The sequence below is a fragment of the Dermacentor albipictus genome, chromosome 1 (assembly GCF_038994185.2).
Source record: "Dermacentor albipictus isolate Rhodes 1998 colony chromosome 1, USDA_Dalb.pri_finalv2, whole genome shotgun sequence".
Lineage (NCBI taxonomy): Eukaryota > Metazoa > Arthropoda > Arachnida > Ixodida > Ixodidae > Dermacentor > Dermacentor albipictus.
Genome location: NC_091821.1, coordinates 315,856,595 through 315,870,791, shown reverse-complemented (window position 1 = coordinate 315,870,791; position 14,197 = coordinate 315,856,595). Strand labels below are relative to the sequence as shown.

The 14,197-nt window shown below is 50.5% G+C and overlaps 1 protein-coding gene across 5 annotated transcripts in view; it reads left to right on the top strand.

The window, feature by feature from the left end:
• The window catches only part of LOC135904322 (protein unc-13 homolog B-like), a 405,600-nt gene that overhangs the window by 290,444 nt on the left and 100,959 nt on the right, over positions 1–14,197 (top strand). For all 5 annotated transcript variants that reach the window (XM_065434988.2, XM_065434979.2, XM_065434961.2 and 2 more), the window contains one exon: positions 9,014–9,101. In XM_065434988.2, the coding sequence (XP_065291060.1) occupies positions 9,014–9,101 (88 nt within the window). The remainder of the gene's footprint in view (positions 1–9,013; positions 9,102–14,197) is intronic.

Genomic DNA, 14,197 nt, shown 5'->3' with positions numbered 1-14,197 from the left:
CCTAGGATTCGTTAAGACTTTTTGACTAGAAAGAGAGCCCGTGAAATAAATAAAAACCCGCTGTGATAGTGACAACCCTTCTGCGCACCGAAGATTGCATCAATCTTTACGCAAACCTCGTCAAATAGGCACACCGAGAACGAGCGGCCGTGCTTTTTTCTCGCCACATCGGCAGTTTTTGGCGCGCATCTTCGGTCCCTGTCGAATGTGAATTAGCGAGATCTTGTAACAGTTCGGAAAGCGAACCGTTACGAGACCGTGGCCCAGGTTTGCACGTTCGTAATATAAACAATGCACTAATGACGGCTTTTACGTCTGAAATTATTTATATTACTTGTGCGGGGACACGTTACGTCAAAAAAAAAAATTCGCACGCTTCCTCGCTTTATTTTTCTTTTCTTGTCGAAAAATAAAGAAGGGACCGCACAAGACCTAGGTTGCTGTTAACGCTTGTCATCGGTCATTTGGACCTCTAGTCCAATTTGCCGAAATCGCTGGCCGTGTCGACGAGGTCTCTTTGCCGCCGCTGTCGCCCACCGTCCAGGCCGTCACCGCACCGCTGGATACCACAGAGCTTGCGTACCGAGTCGACAATATCCCCCGACAGCTCAGCTGCATGCAACGGCGCCTGTATCAACGCACAATGACGCGCCCCCGCTACCGCTCGCAGAGCCGTGACACCGGCTCATTGCACCAGCGTGGTGACACCGGCCGATGCTGCTACCATCCGCGCTTCGGGGACAGGGCCCGACAATGTCGACCACTCTGCTCGGCTGGACATCAGGTAAACGCCGACAGTAGCTCGTAGACGCGGCTGCGAGCTGCCAACCTAGAGGCCGCCGCATCTTCGTCACCGATCAAATCACATTGCAGCGGTTCCTTGTCGACTGCGGCTCCGGCATTTGCTGCTATTGTAGGGGTTGGAGGACGGACTTCGCGGATGAAAAACAAAACTTGGAGGAATTTATTCTACATTATGTACATGGAGGTGAGACGTCAAGTACCAGTCGTACAGTCATTACGGGCCGGCAGCAACTCGGACGCTGCGGCCCGCGGCAAGAAGTTCGAGAGAGGTGAATCAGGGAATCAGGGCATGTCCCGGAATCTCAGGTCTCTCTGGAAGGCTTCTTATAAACCCTTCGAGCACTGTAAGTCACGTCATGTTTGACCAATGGGAGAGTCCGCTCCGATGACGCCACTTTCAGCCAATGGTAGGCGCCCGTGTCGCGGTGTCACACCTGGCGGCTCTCTGCGGTCTTGCCTCGCAGACTGGCAATGCACTTCTAACGAGGAGAAGGGGAGGGCTGCTCATGCTCCATTGTCGGAGGCCCACCTGCTAATCCCGGCGGCGCACGAACTTGTTGGCACGTGAACTTGTTGCCTTAAACTTGTTTGCTCGGCCGCTCCTCTGGAATGTGCTTTCCTGCTTCTGCATTCCTCAATTAGCTGTGCTGCGTTTCGAAGTGGTCTGGGGAACTCGAAGTAGCCTCAGGAAACGGCGCCATATCTAACAGCTCGTCCTCGCCCCGGTAGTTCTGAATGGCCGGTGAACTCAATTCGCTGGCCATGAGGAACGCTGAAAGAAGCTGCAGGGTACTGGGGTCAAGCCTCGTTTGACAACCCTCGGGATCCTTGGCCCTGGAGAACAGACGTCAAACAAACCAAACAACACAGCGCTGCCCCACGTGTAAGCGCAGGCTCTTCACCCCTGACTCGCCAGGCTATTACTGAGTCAAAATGAACTCTTATCTTTTATTTCCCCCAATTTTCACCAAACAGTTCCAACCACCCCTCCAAACAGCTATCCATTTCTCCTCGATTGCCGACAAGACCAGAGTACTATTGTTGTTGCAAAACAAAAGGGTCGTTGATGATGCAAACAACAAATGAAAACATCCGAACATAACTTAAGTGGCCTAACCACACGAACAGCATGTTTCCAATCTATCGCAGTGGCGTACTTATCGCACGTAATGGTGCCACTGAACAATCTGGTCAACCTCACAAGTACGTAATCACAAGCGCACTAGCCTTGTGGTCACTAAACAAAACGCGTACTTGCGTTGTAGGCAAACTTTTCATTTACGCTTACTCACGTTTTTTCCCTGTAGGTCCTACAGGACACGTTACTTAAACGAACAATTAAACTCGCGGGACTTACACACTCCGCAGAACTCTTAAAATAATGCGTCTTTTAATAACTCGTTCCACGCATACTTATCAGAGAAGTCAGAATACGGCTGCCCTATACACACACGAGCAACCCACTCATAAATCTGCTTCCTTCCGTCCACACAGGACATGCGCTAATGGAACTAAGAACGCTTCTCAGTGCAAATCATGCACTCACTCAAATCTACGCGCTTAACCTTACAAAATTCAAAACCGCTTAAAAAGAAAGAAGGTTAAATAACACACACGCGCGTTACGATGGGCCTCTCAACAATAACCTTGACCCTCAGGTTACTCACACACGCACAAAAAAAGCCTATCTACTTATTAATGAGCATCTCGCGAGACTACATGTTTACTTAAAACGCATCTTTCAAATCTCGAGCTTCTCAAACGAAAACACAGACAAAGCTCAAACCTTACACATTGAAAGAAATCCTAGTCTCAAATCGCGAAAAACTTTCCGATGCTCAAAATAAAAAAAACAAGATACTCCATTTCTACGGAAGGGCTCTTCGCCTCCCTTTCCAAACGCTTATGTCTGACTCATACTCTGAGCCGTCCTCGCGGTGGCCGCGGCTTGAAAGCTACTCTGGCTGCCGAGAGACAACAAAAGGGCTGACTAACTATCAGCTCCCCCAAGACGTTACGGTCTCCTGCCAATTTGCGTCCTCGCGCCCCGCTTTCAACACAAACTCGATTGACCGCGTCGCTACTCCCCACCTGGTCTCGTCCTGCCACCTTGCGTTTCTTCGAACTGCACGCTGAGCTATGAAAAGAACTACGGAACGACGAGGAGATTAACTGCCCCGTGCCCTTTGTCCGCGTCCGCGCAGAACATTCTTCGCGGTCCCCCTTTGACCGGTGGCTCGACCATTTTGGATGCGTCAACATCGTCCTAGACGACCGCACCTTCTTCCTCGCGCCCTGCCCTTTTGGGTTTCTCGCCATCTTTGGCGGCGCTAGATTAATTACCGACTTTCGGTTTTTACCGCGCTTCTTTTTAAGGCGCTTTGTCTTTGCACTCGCTTTCATGTAGCCTTCTCGTGCCTCGTGCTGGCCGGTACACATTTCGTCGGCCCGGATCGGCCTCTTACCCGCGCAGTCTGAGTGATTTACATTTAAATCTACTCTCACTTTGCCTCGACTGGCGGACAGCCCAACCGACTCTGGCACAATGCAGCAGGCTTTACTCGAGTTAGACAACTCACACTCTTGCGAACTGCCCTCTGCTACATTGCCCAGCTCACGCTGTGCATCGGCACACAGCCCGTCGGTATCGATCGCTGTCTCACGCGCACAGTCCGAATGATTATTAACTGAACCATCCCTCTCTAGGCTATCTAGACTGGCGGAGAGCCGCACCGATCCCTGAACAATGCAGTTGTTCTCTCGTGAGCTACGGAGCTCGCCACCCCGAGAGCTATTCTCAACTGCATCGTCCAGCTCGCACTTCACTTCTGCACGCAGATCTGGCTCTACATGGGTGCTCGCGTCTGTCGCGTCAACAGTACCCTTTTCCTCGCTAGCAACCTCGCTAACCTTACCAGCGACGCACACACGTGGTAACTGTGCCAATTTGTTCGCAGCTGGCCTAGCTGTCTCCACAGTCATCTGTTGGCACAGCACCTCGTCGCTCTCACTACGGCCTTTAACGGCCTCTGTTGCCACTAAGGCATCGTTAGCAGCTAGCCTTTTCCCTTTACTTATGAATCTGCAGCTAATCTCACAGGCACTACTCTTCTCTTCGGCTTCTGGCGAAAATCCGCTCGATGCTGCCTCATTCTTTCGCTCTGTACTACGTACAGAATTCTCAGACAGCCGTTGTCTCTGTGCCAATAACTGATCACAATACTGTATCTCTTTGATCAGTGCTGCCTTCTCTCTCTCATACTTTTGCTCACGCTCAAGCTTACGTTGATTCTCACGATCGTGAAGCTCACACCTGAGAGTAAGTTCTTGAAGCTCATGCTTCCGTTCATTCTCGCGTTCTTCACGCTTATGCTTACTCCTAAGTTCACGACGCTCCCGCAAACGTACACGACGCTCACGCTGCCGTGGCTCCTGTATCACCTCCCAAGCAAGCTTAATGCTTTCATCATCATTGCCACTATCTTGAATCGCCTTTATGATAGCTGGCGTTTCCATCCGTTCGTCCGCCTCAACTCCCAAATCGTCGCACACCAACAACAAGTCTAACCTCGTCAACCTTCTAAGATCCATGGCAGCTGCCCCGACAGGTGGTTAAAACTGTTTTCCTTAATTAATTTGTGCAAACACACAATGCATCAAACTCTCGATTCCCAGAACTATCAAAATTGAACACACAACCTTTGAGTCTGGCGAATCATAAGGAAAAAAACCACGCGCTCACTTACGGTTGCAGCACCCTGCCATCCGGTTCGTTCGTCCGCTGTTCCCGGTTCCTCCGGACTCCCTGGGTCGAAGGCTCGCTCCTTCTTCGATACTCCCAGTTTCTTCGGACCTCTTTCGACGAAGGCTCTCTCTTCTTCGCTCTTCCCGGTTCCTTAGAATCTCTCTCGACGAAGGTTTATCCGTAGCGCTGCCACCAGCTGATGCATTCGGAGGCGATCCCACCGCTGCCACCAGATGTAGGGGTTGGAGGACGGACTTCGCGGATGAAAAACAAAACTTGGAGGAATTTATTCTACATTATGTACATGGAGGTGAGACGTCAAGTACCAGTCGTACAGTCATTACGGGCCGGCAGCAACTCGGACGCTGCGGCCCGCGGCAAGAAGTTCGAGAGAGGTGAATCAGGGAATCAGGGCATGTCCCGGAATCTCAGGTCTCTCTGGAAGGCTTCTTATAAACCCTTCGAGCACTGTAAGTCACGTCATGTTTGACCAATGGGAGAGTCCGCTCCGATGACGCCACTTTCAGCCAATGGTAGGCGCCCGTGTCGCGGTGTCACACCTGGCGGCTCTCTGCGGTCTTGCCTCGCAGACTGGCAATGCACTTCTAACGAGGAGAAGGGGAGGGCTGCTCATGCTCCATTGTCGGAGGCCCACCTGCTAATCCCGGCGGCGCACGAACTTGTTGGCACGTGAACTTGTTGCCTTAAACTTGTTTGCTCGGCCGCTCCTCTGGAATGTGCTTTCCTGCTTCTGCATTCCTCAATTAGCTGTGCTGCGTTTCGAAGTGGTCTGGGGAACTCGAAGTAGCCTCAGGAAACGGCGCCATATCTAACACTATCCACGAGCTCATCTTCAAGGTCCCCGTCCATCCACCTCTTTCGAGCAAAGCGCGGCGAACCGGGCCACCTTCAAGATTTGAGGCTTGCTCCATCTGCACGCCCGACCAAAAAAACTACGCCGTGACCTCCTCCGACATTTCGTCATCGCTGACGTCATCGAGCCAATCATCCGCTCAGACTTTTGGTTTTGGCACACTACAACCGCTACGTCTGGCCCACCATGCAGCGCGACTGTCGCACCTGGGCACGCTCCTGCATTCAGTGCCAACGCTCCAATGTCACCAGGCGCGTCACTATACCGCTCGGAGCACTCCCTCATCCCTCCGGTCGGTTTCAACTCGTCCACCTTGACATCATAGGACCGTTCCCCCAGCCGGGCTTTATCGCTGCTGCCTCACCGCCATCGATCGATAAACTCGATGTCTTGACGCATGACCCCTCAGGAGAATCACCGCTGAAGACGTCGCTTCGGCCTCTTTCACCGGCTGGATCTCTCGCTTCGGCCCCCCTCGCCGCGTCACAACCGATCAAGAACGACAGTTTTAATCGCAACTTTTCAGGCTTCTCAAGCTCACCATCGGATATGAGCGCTTGAGGACCACTCCACCCTTGCGCCAATGAGATGATGGAGCGCTTCCATTGACAATTTAAAGTCGCACTCATGTGTCATCCGGACTCACCCTGGCTGGAGGCCATCCCAGCCGTCGTCTTAGGTCTTCGCGCCACCTTCAAGCCCGACATTCAGGCTACACCCGCAGAGCTCGCCTACAGGGAACCACTCCGTCTCCCAGGCGAATTTTTTGCTGCATTACCGTCCAACACCGTCACATCAGATCCCACCGATTTCGTCGCCCGGCTTCGGCGCACCATCGCCACCCTCCGCCCGTCACCTGCAGCACTACAGTCACTACGCGTTATGGACGTCGGGTACGCTTCACCGATATTTACAAGCCCCGAGGGCTCTCCGCTCCGCGAAGGGAAGGGAGAGCTGATGTGGCGATGTGGCGACGCGCTCTCTGCAACATTTTTGCGCCGCCTCCGCCTCGTCATCGTCCACACCGGCGAGGCACGGCTGCGTGCTGAAATGCGTGGCCGATATATATAAGAAACACCGCCACCGCAGCGTCACCGCTGGCGACAGGGAAGATATAAATGCAAGCTACCTGGATCGAAAAAGACCCTTGCTAAGCGGACGTGCGAGGCGCCGGCTCGATCACCTGCTGCCGCTGCTGAGCCAATAAACGGCCGTCCTTTTTCTATGTTGAGATTCGTCCCTCAGCTGACGCAACATCCCACACCCCGTTTAGACTCTGCGAGCTGAATTCATTCCCTGCGTACTTCCATACCAGAGCTGGAGGATCGCGTGGCGCATACGTCACGCGGCCCGCCTTCTTTTCTCTTTTTTGTTCTCTCTCTCTCTCTCTCTCTCTCTCTCTCTCTGTTGTTGCGCGGCGTACTGCCGGTGACAGTTTCGCGTGCGAGCTGTTGCGTTTGTCTCGTTTCGCGCAACGCGTGATTTTTGTGCGCCGTGCACGAGAACACCTGACTAGCGGTACGTGTCAGTGCTACACGAACACTGAGGCAGACACATGCGGACCACAGAACGTGATCGCGTGCTGGAATACGGTAGAAAATGACATAGTTTTGTTCTCTGCGAGCGCTATTTCACGACGTGGGAACAAGCACACGAAACGGAAGTACGTCTCTCTTGCTACATTACGAAACAAAAAAAAAAAGACATGGAGACATTCGGTTTGTAGGTTTTATTATTTCTCTATACTTTAATTCGTATATTTAAGCGCCAGATCAAACAAATAACTGCTGTTGCTTTGCATAATTATCAAAGTCGCGTGTAGCTGCGAGCGGCGTCACAACACTGCCACGTACGTAGGCGCACTTGCGCGATGTATGTCGACTCTCCGGTTGGGAGCGTGGCGCCCGCGAGAAGAAGGGCACACGGTGTTTGGTTTGAAAGTTAACTCTTTCCGTGGCGCCGGAAAGGCACAGGACTGAAAGAGACGACGCGGACACCGCGCTAACTTCCACCGTTTGGTTTATTTTCTGAGGCGGTGTATGTATATATAGAAAACGCATAGCATCACACGCCCAGGCACCCGCATTTGTACAGGTGTAGTACTTTAAAATGAACAAAGATGCATGTGTGTATAAACTTAAGACAAAATGTCGTAAAGAAAAGGTTTATGGATGCAAGATTAAGATACCAATCTGTAAAGCCATCCCCGTCGAGCCACTCTCTGCGTCTTGTTTGGAAAATCAGATTGCTTTTTTTTATATAGTTCTATTGAAGGCGCACTCACACACGTGTCCCCCCACACTAGCAATCTTCACTGCTTCAATTATTGCTCGAGTTTTTTGCGTCGCACTTCCTCCTATCACACTGATAGGCTACGTGAGCGCGCAAATCTTTTGCGAACCGGAGGCACGGGCATTCTGGCTTTTCATTGCAGGAACCGCCTCTAGAGGCCAGTCGCGCGGCAATATTGAGTATATTCGCGGGATTCTTTCACGCTCGGAAAAAAACACTTTTACGTATCACGTATTGAGCAACAGAAAGCTGTATCGGGAGTTTCTCTTGTTGCTGTACAATTTTCTCATTGACACTTTTCATATAATTATAATATTTGAGAAGTTATTAATTATTTAAGACTATCTAATTACGCGGAACGCATAAAAGAAACTGAGTATCGCCAAGCGACGATAAACAACATTACGTTGGTTCTGTCCAGCTACGTAGAAATTGCATATTATTAATGTCTGACCCAAGTTAAGTGAAACGCCCTCCATACACTCAATGCAGTGTGATCAGTGCAAACAATTAACTCTCAAGAAAAGAATCTGATTTTCTAAACAAGACGCAGTGAGTGGCTCGACGGGGATGGCTTCACAGACTGGTCTCGTAATCTTGCAACCGCAAAACCTCTTTTTTACGACATTTTATCTTAAATTTATACACACATGCATCTTTGCTAATTTTAAAGTACTAAACCTGTACAAATGCGCCAGGGCGCGTGCTGCTGTCAATTTTCTATATATACATAGACCGGCTCAGAAAATAAACCAAACGTTGGAAGTTAGCGCTGTGTCCGCGTCGTTTCATTCAGTCCTGTGTCCTTTTTCTGCGCTAAAAAAAATGCTATGGTTTTCTTGGTCCTGTAAACCGACAGCATAACGCCGGCACTACATGGAGTAGTAACACAAAAACAGAAGTTGCGCGCTTGCGAGCGCGTGCCTTTAGCGTTGGCTGTGCTGCCACAGAAAGTTGTCCTCGGGTATAGGCATCAGTCATTGTGGTGACACCACTCAACCAGACCACACTCACAGTAATTGCAAACATTCGCTTAATTTCATGACGCGTAGCTTAAGCCCTCTTGCTGGTCTCACCGGCGCAATTTTGTTTTCTTTAATAATGCTGGGAATGGCTAGCTCGGGTGTTGTGTGGACTAAACATTACGCCACCTAACTGTGCCTCGATATTTCTGTTGAATTGTCCGATTTTACCGCCTTTTCGAAACAGTTCACTTTCGTAGTTTGGTGCCTCCTTGAGAGTGCGTTCAACGCCCGATGTCCCTCTTACGCCTTTTACGTCCCTTTGTTCTTGTGCAGGCCGGAGCATAATCCATTCTACAGCAACATCGACTCGATGCCTGATATCAGGCCTAGAAGAAAGTCCATTCCTCTTGTCAGCGAGTTGGTAAGTTCGATCGCAAAGCTCTTTGTCTTCATGTTTCCGGGAAACTTGTTGTCCCTCTTTATATTGCCTTTTCGATTCCGTCGTCCTTGCAGCTAGTCGATACTGTCAAACAACTGAGAAAGAGCTGCTGAAGAAAGATAGAAAATTATTATTGTTTTATTAAATATACACATATTACGTCTGCCGCGCTTTTGGGACAGAATGAAATGATGTTGCCGTTATTGTGTCGGAAAATAAAAATAAAAGGATGAAGAAGCATGATCAAAACCTCATCGGCGAGCGTTACAATTATTTATGGGGTGTAAGGGACTCTAACGTTGTGCTATAGTCTACTTTAATTTACTATATGAGAGCAAGGCTAAAGCAACTCGCCGTTGAGGGGCGAACGGGATTGTGTTTATAGTGCACCCGCCATGTTCTCTAACTTTGCTTTCTTCCAGAGCGAAGAATTCTTATTTCTTGTCCCCCCCCCCCTTCCGCATACACACACACACAAATGCATGGTTGGAAAACTGAGAGAGGCAAAACACCAACTTACGGCTATGATATTTAATGCGCACCATATTTACACTTTCATTTTCAGTGGTCGTTGATGGCTGGCGCCATTGAAGTTCGTTCGTGAGACCGGAAAGCTGCCCCTCTTGGGAGAAGCGAGCAGGAGCAATTCGATCGCGATCATACCGCGCCCCGAGTAATTTGCGACTTTTATTGACCACGAACGGACCTCGACAAGTTCAGCTGTACCTATAATGGCCCTCAGTGATGGTTGGGACTTCTTACGAGACGCGATCCTTGGCGAAATCACTACTTCGCTACTGACTGATGACTTTTGTTACAGGCGCTCGTGAAACCATCGCCGTTGGGAGGTCTTATCTATTTTCATTACACTGTCCTCGCTGTCTGGCTAGCAGTGCACTGGCCACTTTGGGCCTTCACGCACCCTCACTTTCGTCTTCGCGTTCGGCAGCACACCGGGACAGACGTTTCTGTTTGTTTAAAAGCGCCTCTCCTGTACTCAAATCATCGTTTTTATCGCATGCAGTTGCACCAATTAATAGTCTCTGTGAGCAGTCGATGTGGCTAAAAGGACACCGTTCTTTTTTTTATCTGCTTTCTTTCTCAGCGGCCTCAATTTTGCGACTCTTTTCTTTTACCTTTTTTTTTCTTTTTTAAGCCAGCCTCATAGTTCTTTTTTTCTTTTTTCGGCGCTCGAGAGGAAGCAGTGGCGCGTGATGCATTATTCTTGCGTTTAATTGCGCGCTCGCGTTGCTTCCGCGTACTTTGTTTGCCGTGGAACGCGAGGCGCTCCTCAGCATGGGAGCTTATGCCGCAGGGCCGAGTTAATTGCAAACCGCGATCGGTAAATCTTTGCGTAGGAGTGTGCAAGCATGCTCGCGCCTGGCAAATGGGGCGATTCTCTCGGCGTTAAGAGGCACGAGTTTGTCGTGTGAACCAGCCGAAGTCGCGCCTGGCGGCCGTTCGGATAAGCGGTTCGTATACGACGCGAGCCCGCGTGGCCTTTGGGGCTGTTTGCGTTGGACGCGCCATGCCGCCCGCCCTATTCCACGCACAGTTCCCCTCTTTGCCTAGATCTTCTTTACTCGTTATTTGCGTCGCGGATGTTAAAGAAAGGCTCGCAATAAGGAGTGGTAGCTTTTGCTGTTACTGACCTATCCTAACGGCCTGCTTCACCGTGGGCCATAATTATTTCTTGATTGACTCGACCACAGTGAGTCTGCCACACTCTCTTTTCCCTGTAAAAATGACGCGACTGCAATGTAAACGGTAAGATTCTATGGATCCTTTCGTTGAAGCCTGCAGAGCAACACCTGTCGTCTGTTGGCCCATCCTTGTCTTCTTTTGCAGGGACAGCTCTTAACTGGCTTGGAAAGTTTCGGAGTCGCCTGTCTTAACACGTTTCGCAGGTCTTTTTAAAATAGAAAAGCAGCTGTGTAGCAAAGTAATCGCGCTGCAAAACATTTAGGTTCAACCCCGAAGTGTAATCTCGACCGTTCTGTGCCACACGCGTGCTCTGGACAGCCATGTGGTCCACAAAGCATGGCAACAGTGAAGCACCGATATATAGCGGCAGGAAGCCCGCGCGCGTGACCTTTCACTCCGCGTCGCACAACGCGTTTGCATCGCGTATCCCTGGAGGGCGCTCTGGTTCCCCACAACGGCTGCTGCCCATATCCTTGGGGGCTCAACGTCTATACATAAGGCGCTCTGAACTTTCACTTGTCTGCGTTCTGTGAGTTATATACTCAGGACTCCGGGCCTCTTTCATTTGTGTATTCATTTTTATCATTCAGTCTTAACTGCGCTTCCTGAGCTTCCCAAATCGATCAAGGCGTAGTGTTGTCGAACAACTTTGGGTTCCTCAGCACCGCGTACCGTTACGGTGGCGCTTGCACCGAGTCACCGTATTCCGGTTAACTGCAGCCTTCGCAACGAGCTTTTCCTTATAAGAGTACGCAGCCTACATTGCTAAAAAGCACTAGGCGAGAGTATAAAATCAAGAACTAGAGAGAGAAGTATCAGGATAACGGCGCGATGTTTGCTTCTAAATTACTCCTTCCTTGCCGTCTTTCATCGTCAGCCATTTCCTGGTCTTAGGTTCATACTCTATATGGCAGAACACCAAAGGCTATTTCGAGTGAATGCGCAAATCCGCGACACTCTGTACAGCATTCTTTCACCGTCTTTTCAAGATGCGCAATTAAATGACCATAATGCGCTTTGTTAAGGCGGCGTCCGTCCGGCGCCAGGAACAAAAGCGAGGCACCGCGTTTAGAGCTCTTTATTCCACCACCAAGCACAGTACCTGGGCCGGTCGGATTTCTCATTTCCATATAAACTTAATGTTTCGTGGGTGGCTTAGTCTACAGTCACTGCAATTGCGTTCGATCCAGTTTGTGTTCCAGTTTGTGTTCCAGTTTGTGATCCAGTTTGAAAACACGGCTGCGCGTTTGAGATGAAAAGAAGCGAGAGCGCTTGGCGGCCTCAGCAGGTGTGTGTCTCTTCCGTCCTAACGACAGCGCGCACATTCCCCGTCGCACCGTTTGTCGCGCACGAGGTCCGTGATCGACGCGCCAACACCTCTCGTGCTGCACAAAAAGGAGACGAACGTGGGAGCACGTCCCAACTCAGAATCGATAAGAGATGCGCTCTATCAGCGGCTGAGAAGACTCTCCACGGCCCGTTGTCACAGTTGCTGTAACGCACGACTGTGCCTACACCTTCCCACGTCATCCTTTCAGTCTGTTGCGTTTTTCTTTTCTTTTTTTCCCGCTATCCGATTGCATTTCTGTATTTGTTCGATAATGTGCACCTTCCTTTCCACAGGATCATCGTAGGCGGGTGATAGCCGCTTACGCCCGAAAAAAATTTTCAGGTTTCTCTCTTTCTTCTCCATCTTCGCTGGAGAGATGTGGGGGCGAAGGGAGCGTACACGGGTTAGGATTGATAGAATACGGTATAGACTGCTTTCTTTTCTCCCAGCCCGTCACTGTGCAATGTCCCTGCCTTCGGAAACAATCTTTTTCAGCCGCATCGCCCGGCGTGTTGTCGACCAAAAAGACGGACTCGCATAAACAACGGGGTTTGCGCGCCGGAGCGTTCCCCGATTCCGCCCCCGCACACATGTAGCGGCAATGTCGTATAACAACAGCACTGTGCGTAGGTGCTCACTGCACGGCAGCTCTCGCGTCTCCTCTCCCTCTTACCGACGCTTTTCGCATCGAAGGCCCGGCCGAAACGCAGCCACCTGTACAAATATTCCGCCGCTTTTGTTTGTTACTTTTTAAACTGACCTTTTCTCATTCTTTTATCCCAGACTCTTTTCGGCCAGTCAACCTTTTTTTTTTGTTATCGTATAACGGCTCTGAACCCCATGCAGCGATTGACGGGTCTTGTGTTTCCCGCTCTCCTTTCGTCCACCTGCGTGTCGTTCACTTTCACAAAAAGAGAAGAAGCAGCGCTAGACTTCTCGAGCGTCTAAAGGATAGACTGTCAACACAAATATATATTTTTTGAACGCGTTAGAAGAAAGACGAAAATAAAGTTGCGACGGCGGGGATCACGGGGGCGACTTTGCGTGCGCACCCACTAGCATTTTCAACGCCCGTTGCGTGTGCGGCGAAGGCTTGTAATCCCCCGCGCTGCTTATTTCGACCGCGGTGGGGGCAGAAGTTTGGCCCGTCTCGCCGCGCGTCAGCAACGTTGACATGGCGGGTAACATATACGTGGGCAAATCAGGAAGTATTTTGCCCCTATTTTTTGTTAGGTACAAAATAAGGTACGTACAAGTAATTACAAATTATTCTACTTCCCTTACACTATTTTTCCTCATAGTCCCCACACCAGTTCAGACATTTGTCCCATCGCAGCACTAAATTTTAGATACCCCTGTAGTAGACAGCGACGCGCGCGGCCTCCCCGAACGCTCATTGTCGTGCAAGTCTTCACGGCCTTTTGCGAACTCACAACGCCACTACCTCACACTTCTCAAAGCGAGACACCTTTCCCCTTACGTCGGCTGCATTTCCCTGTGGATTTCGATGGGCGTTCGTCCCTTGCTCCATAGAAAACGAATCACACTTCATTGCTCGTACGCCGTGGACGTGTGAAGCACGACCGCCGTCTTCAACAACTGACGTCGGCGCCGTGCCGCGGAGCTACCGGCAGTCAAGGCCGGACCCATGCAAGAAAGGTGCACCGCTGGGAATGGATACGTTGACGTCGCATTTACAGCCGTAATTTGGCTAACAAAAAAACAAAAAAAGTAAGGGCAAAGACTTTCTCATACGCCCACGTATCATCTCGTCTCCACTCGCGCTTTTCTCCGACTAAACCCGCACCTATTTTTTACACCGTTCCCTGCTGTCCCATCCCGCGGCTCTTCCATCGCCTACCTGATGCGTGCGCGAAACTCTTCGAAGTTGCTTCTCGTGTGGCATCCGAGTCCACGGATTGTCGGCTTAGCGTTCGGCGATGCGTTCCCTCGCTCCGTCACTCGTTACGCGTATATTTATTTACTTTGCGCCTCTAACACGGTGCATTTTCTCCCTCCATTTTCCCCCCTCCGTTTCGGAATT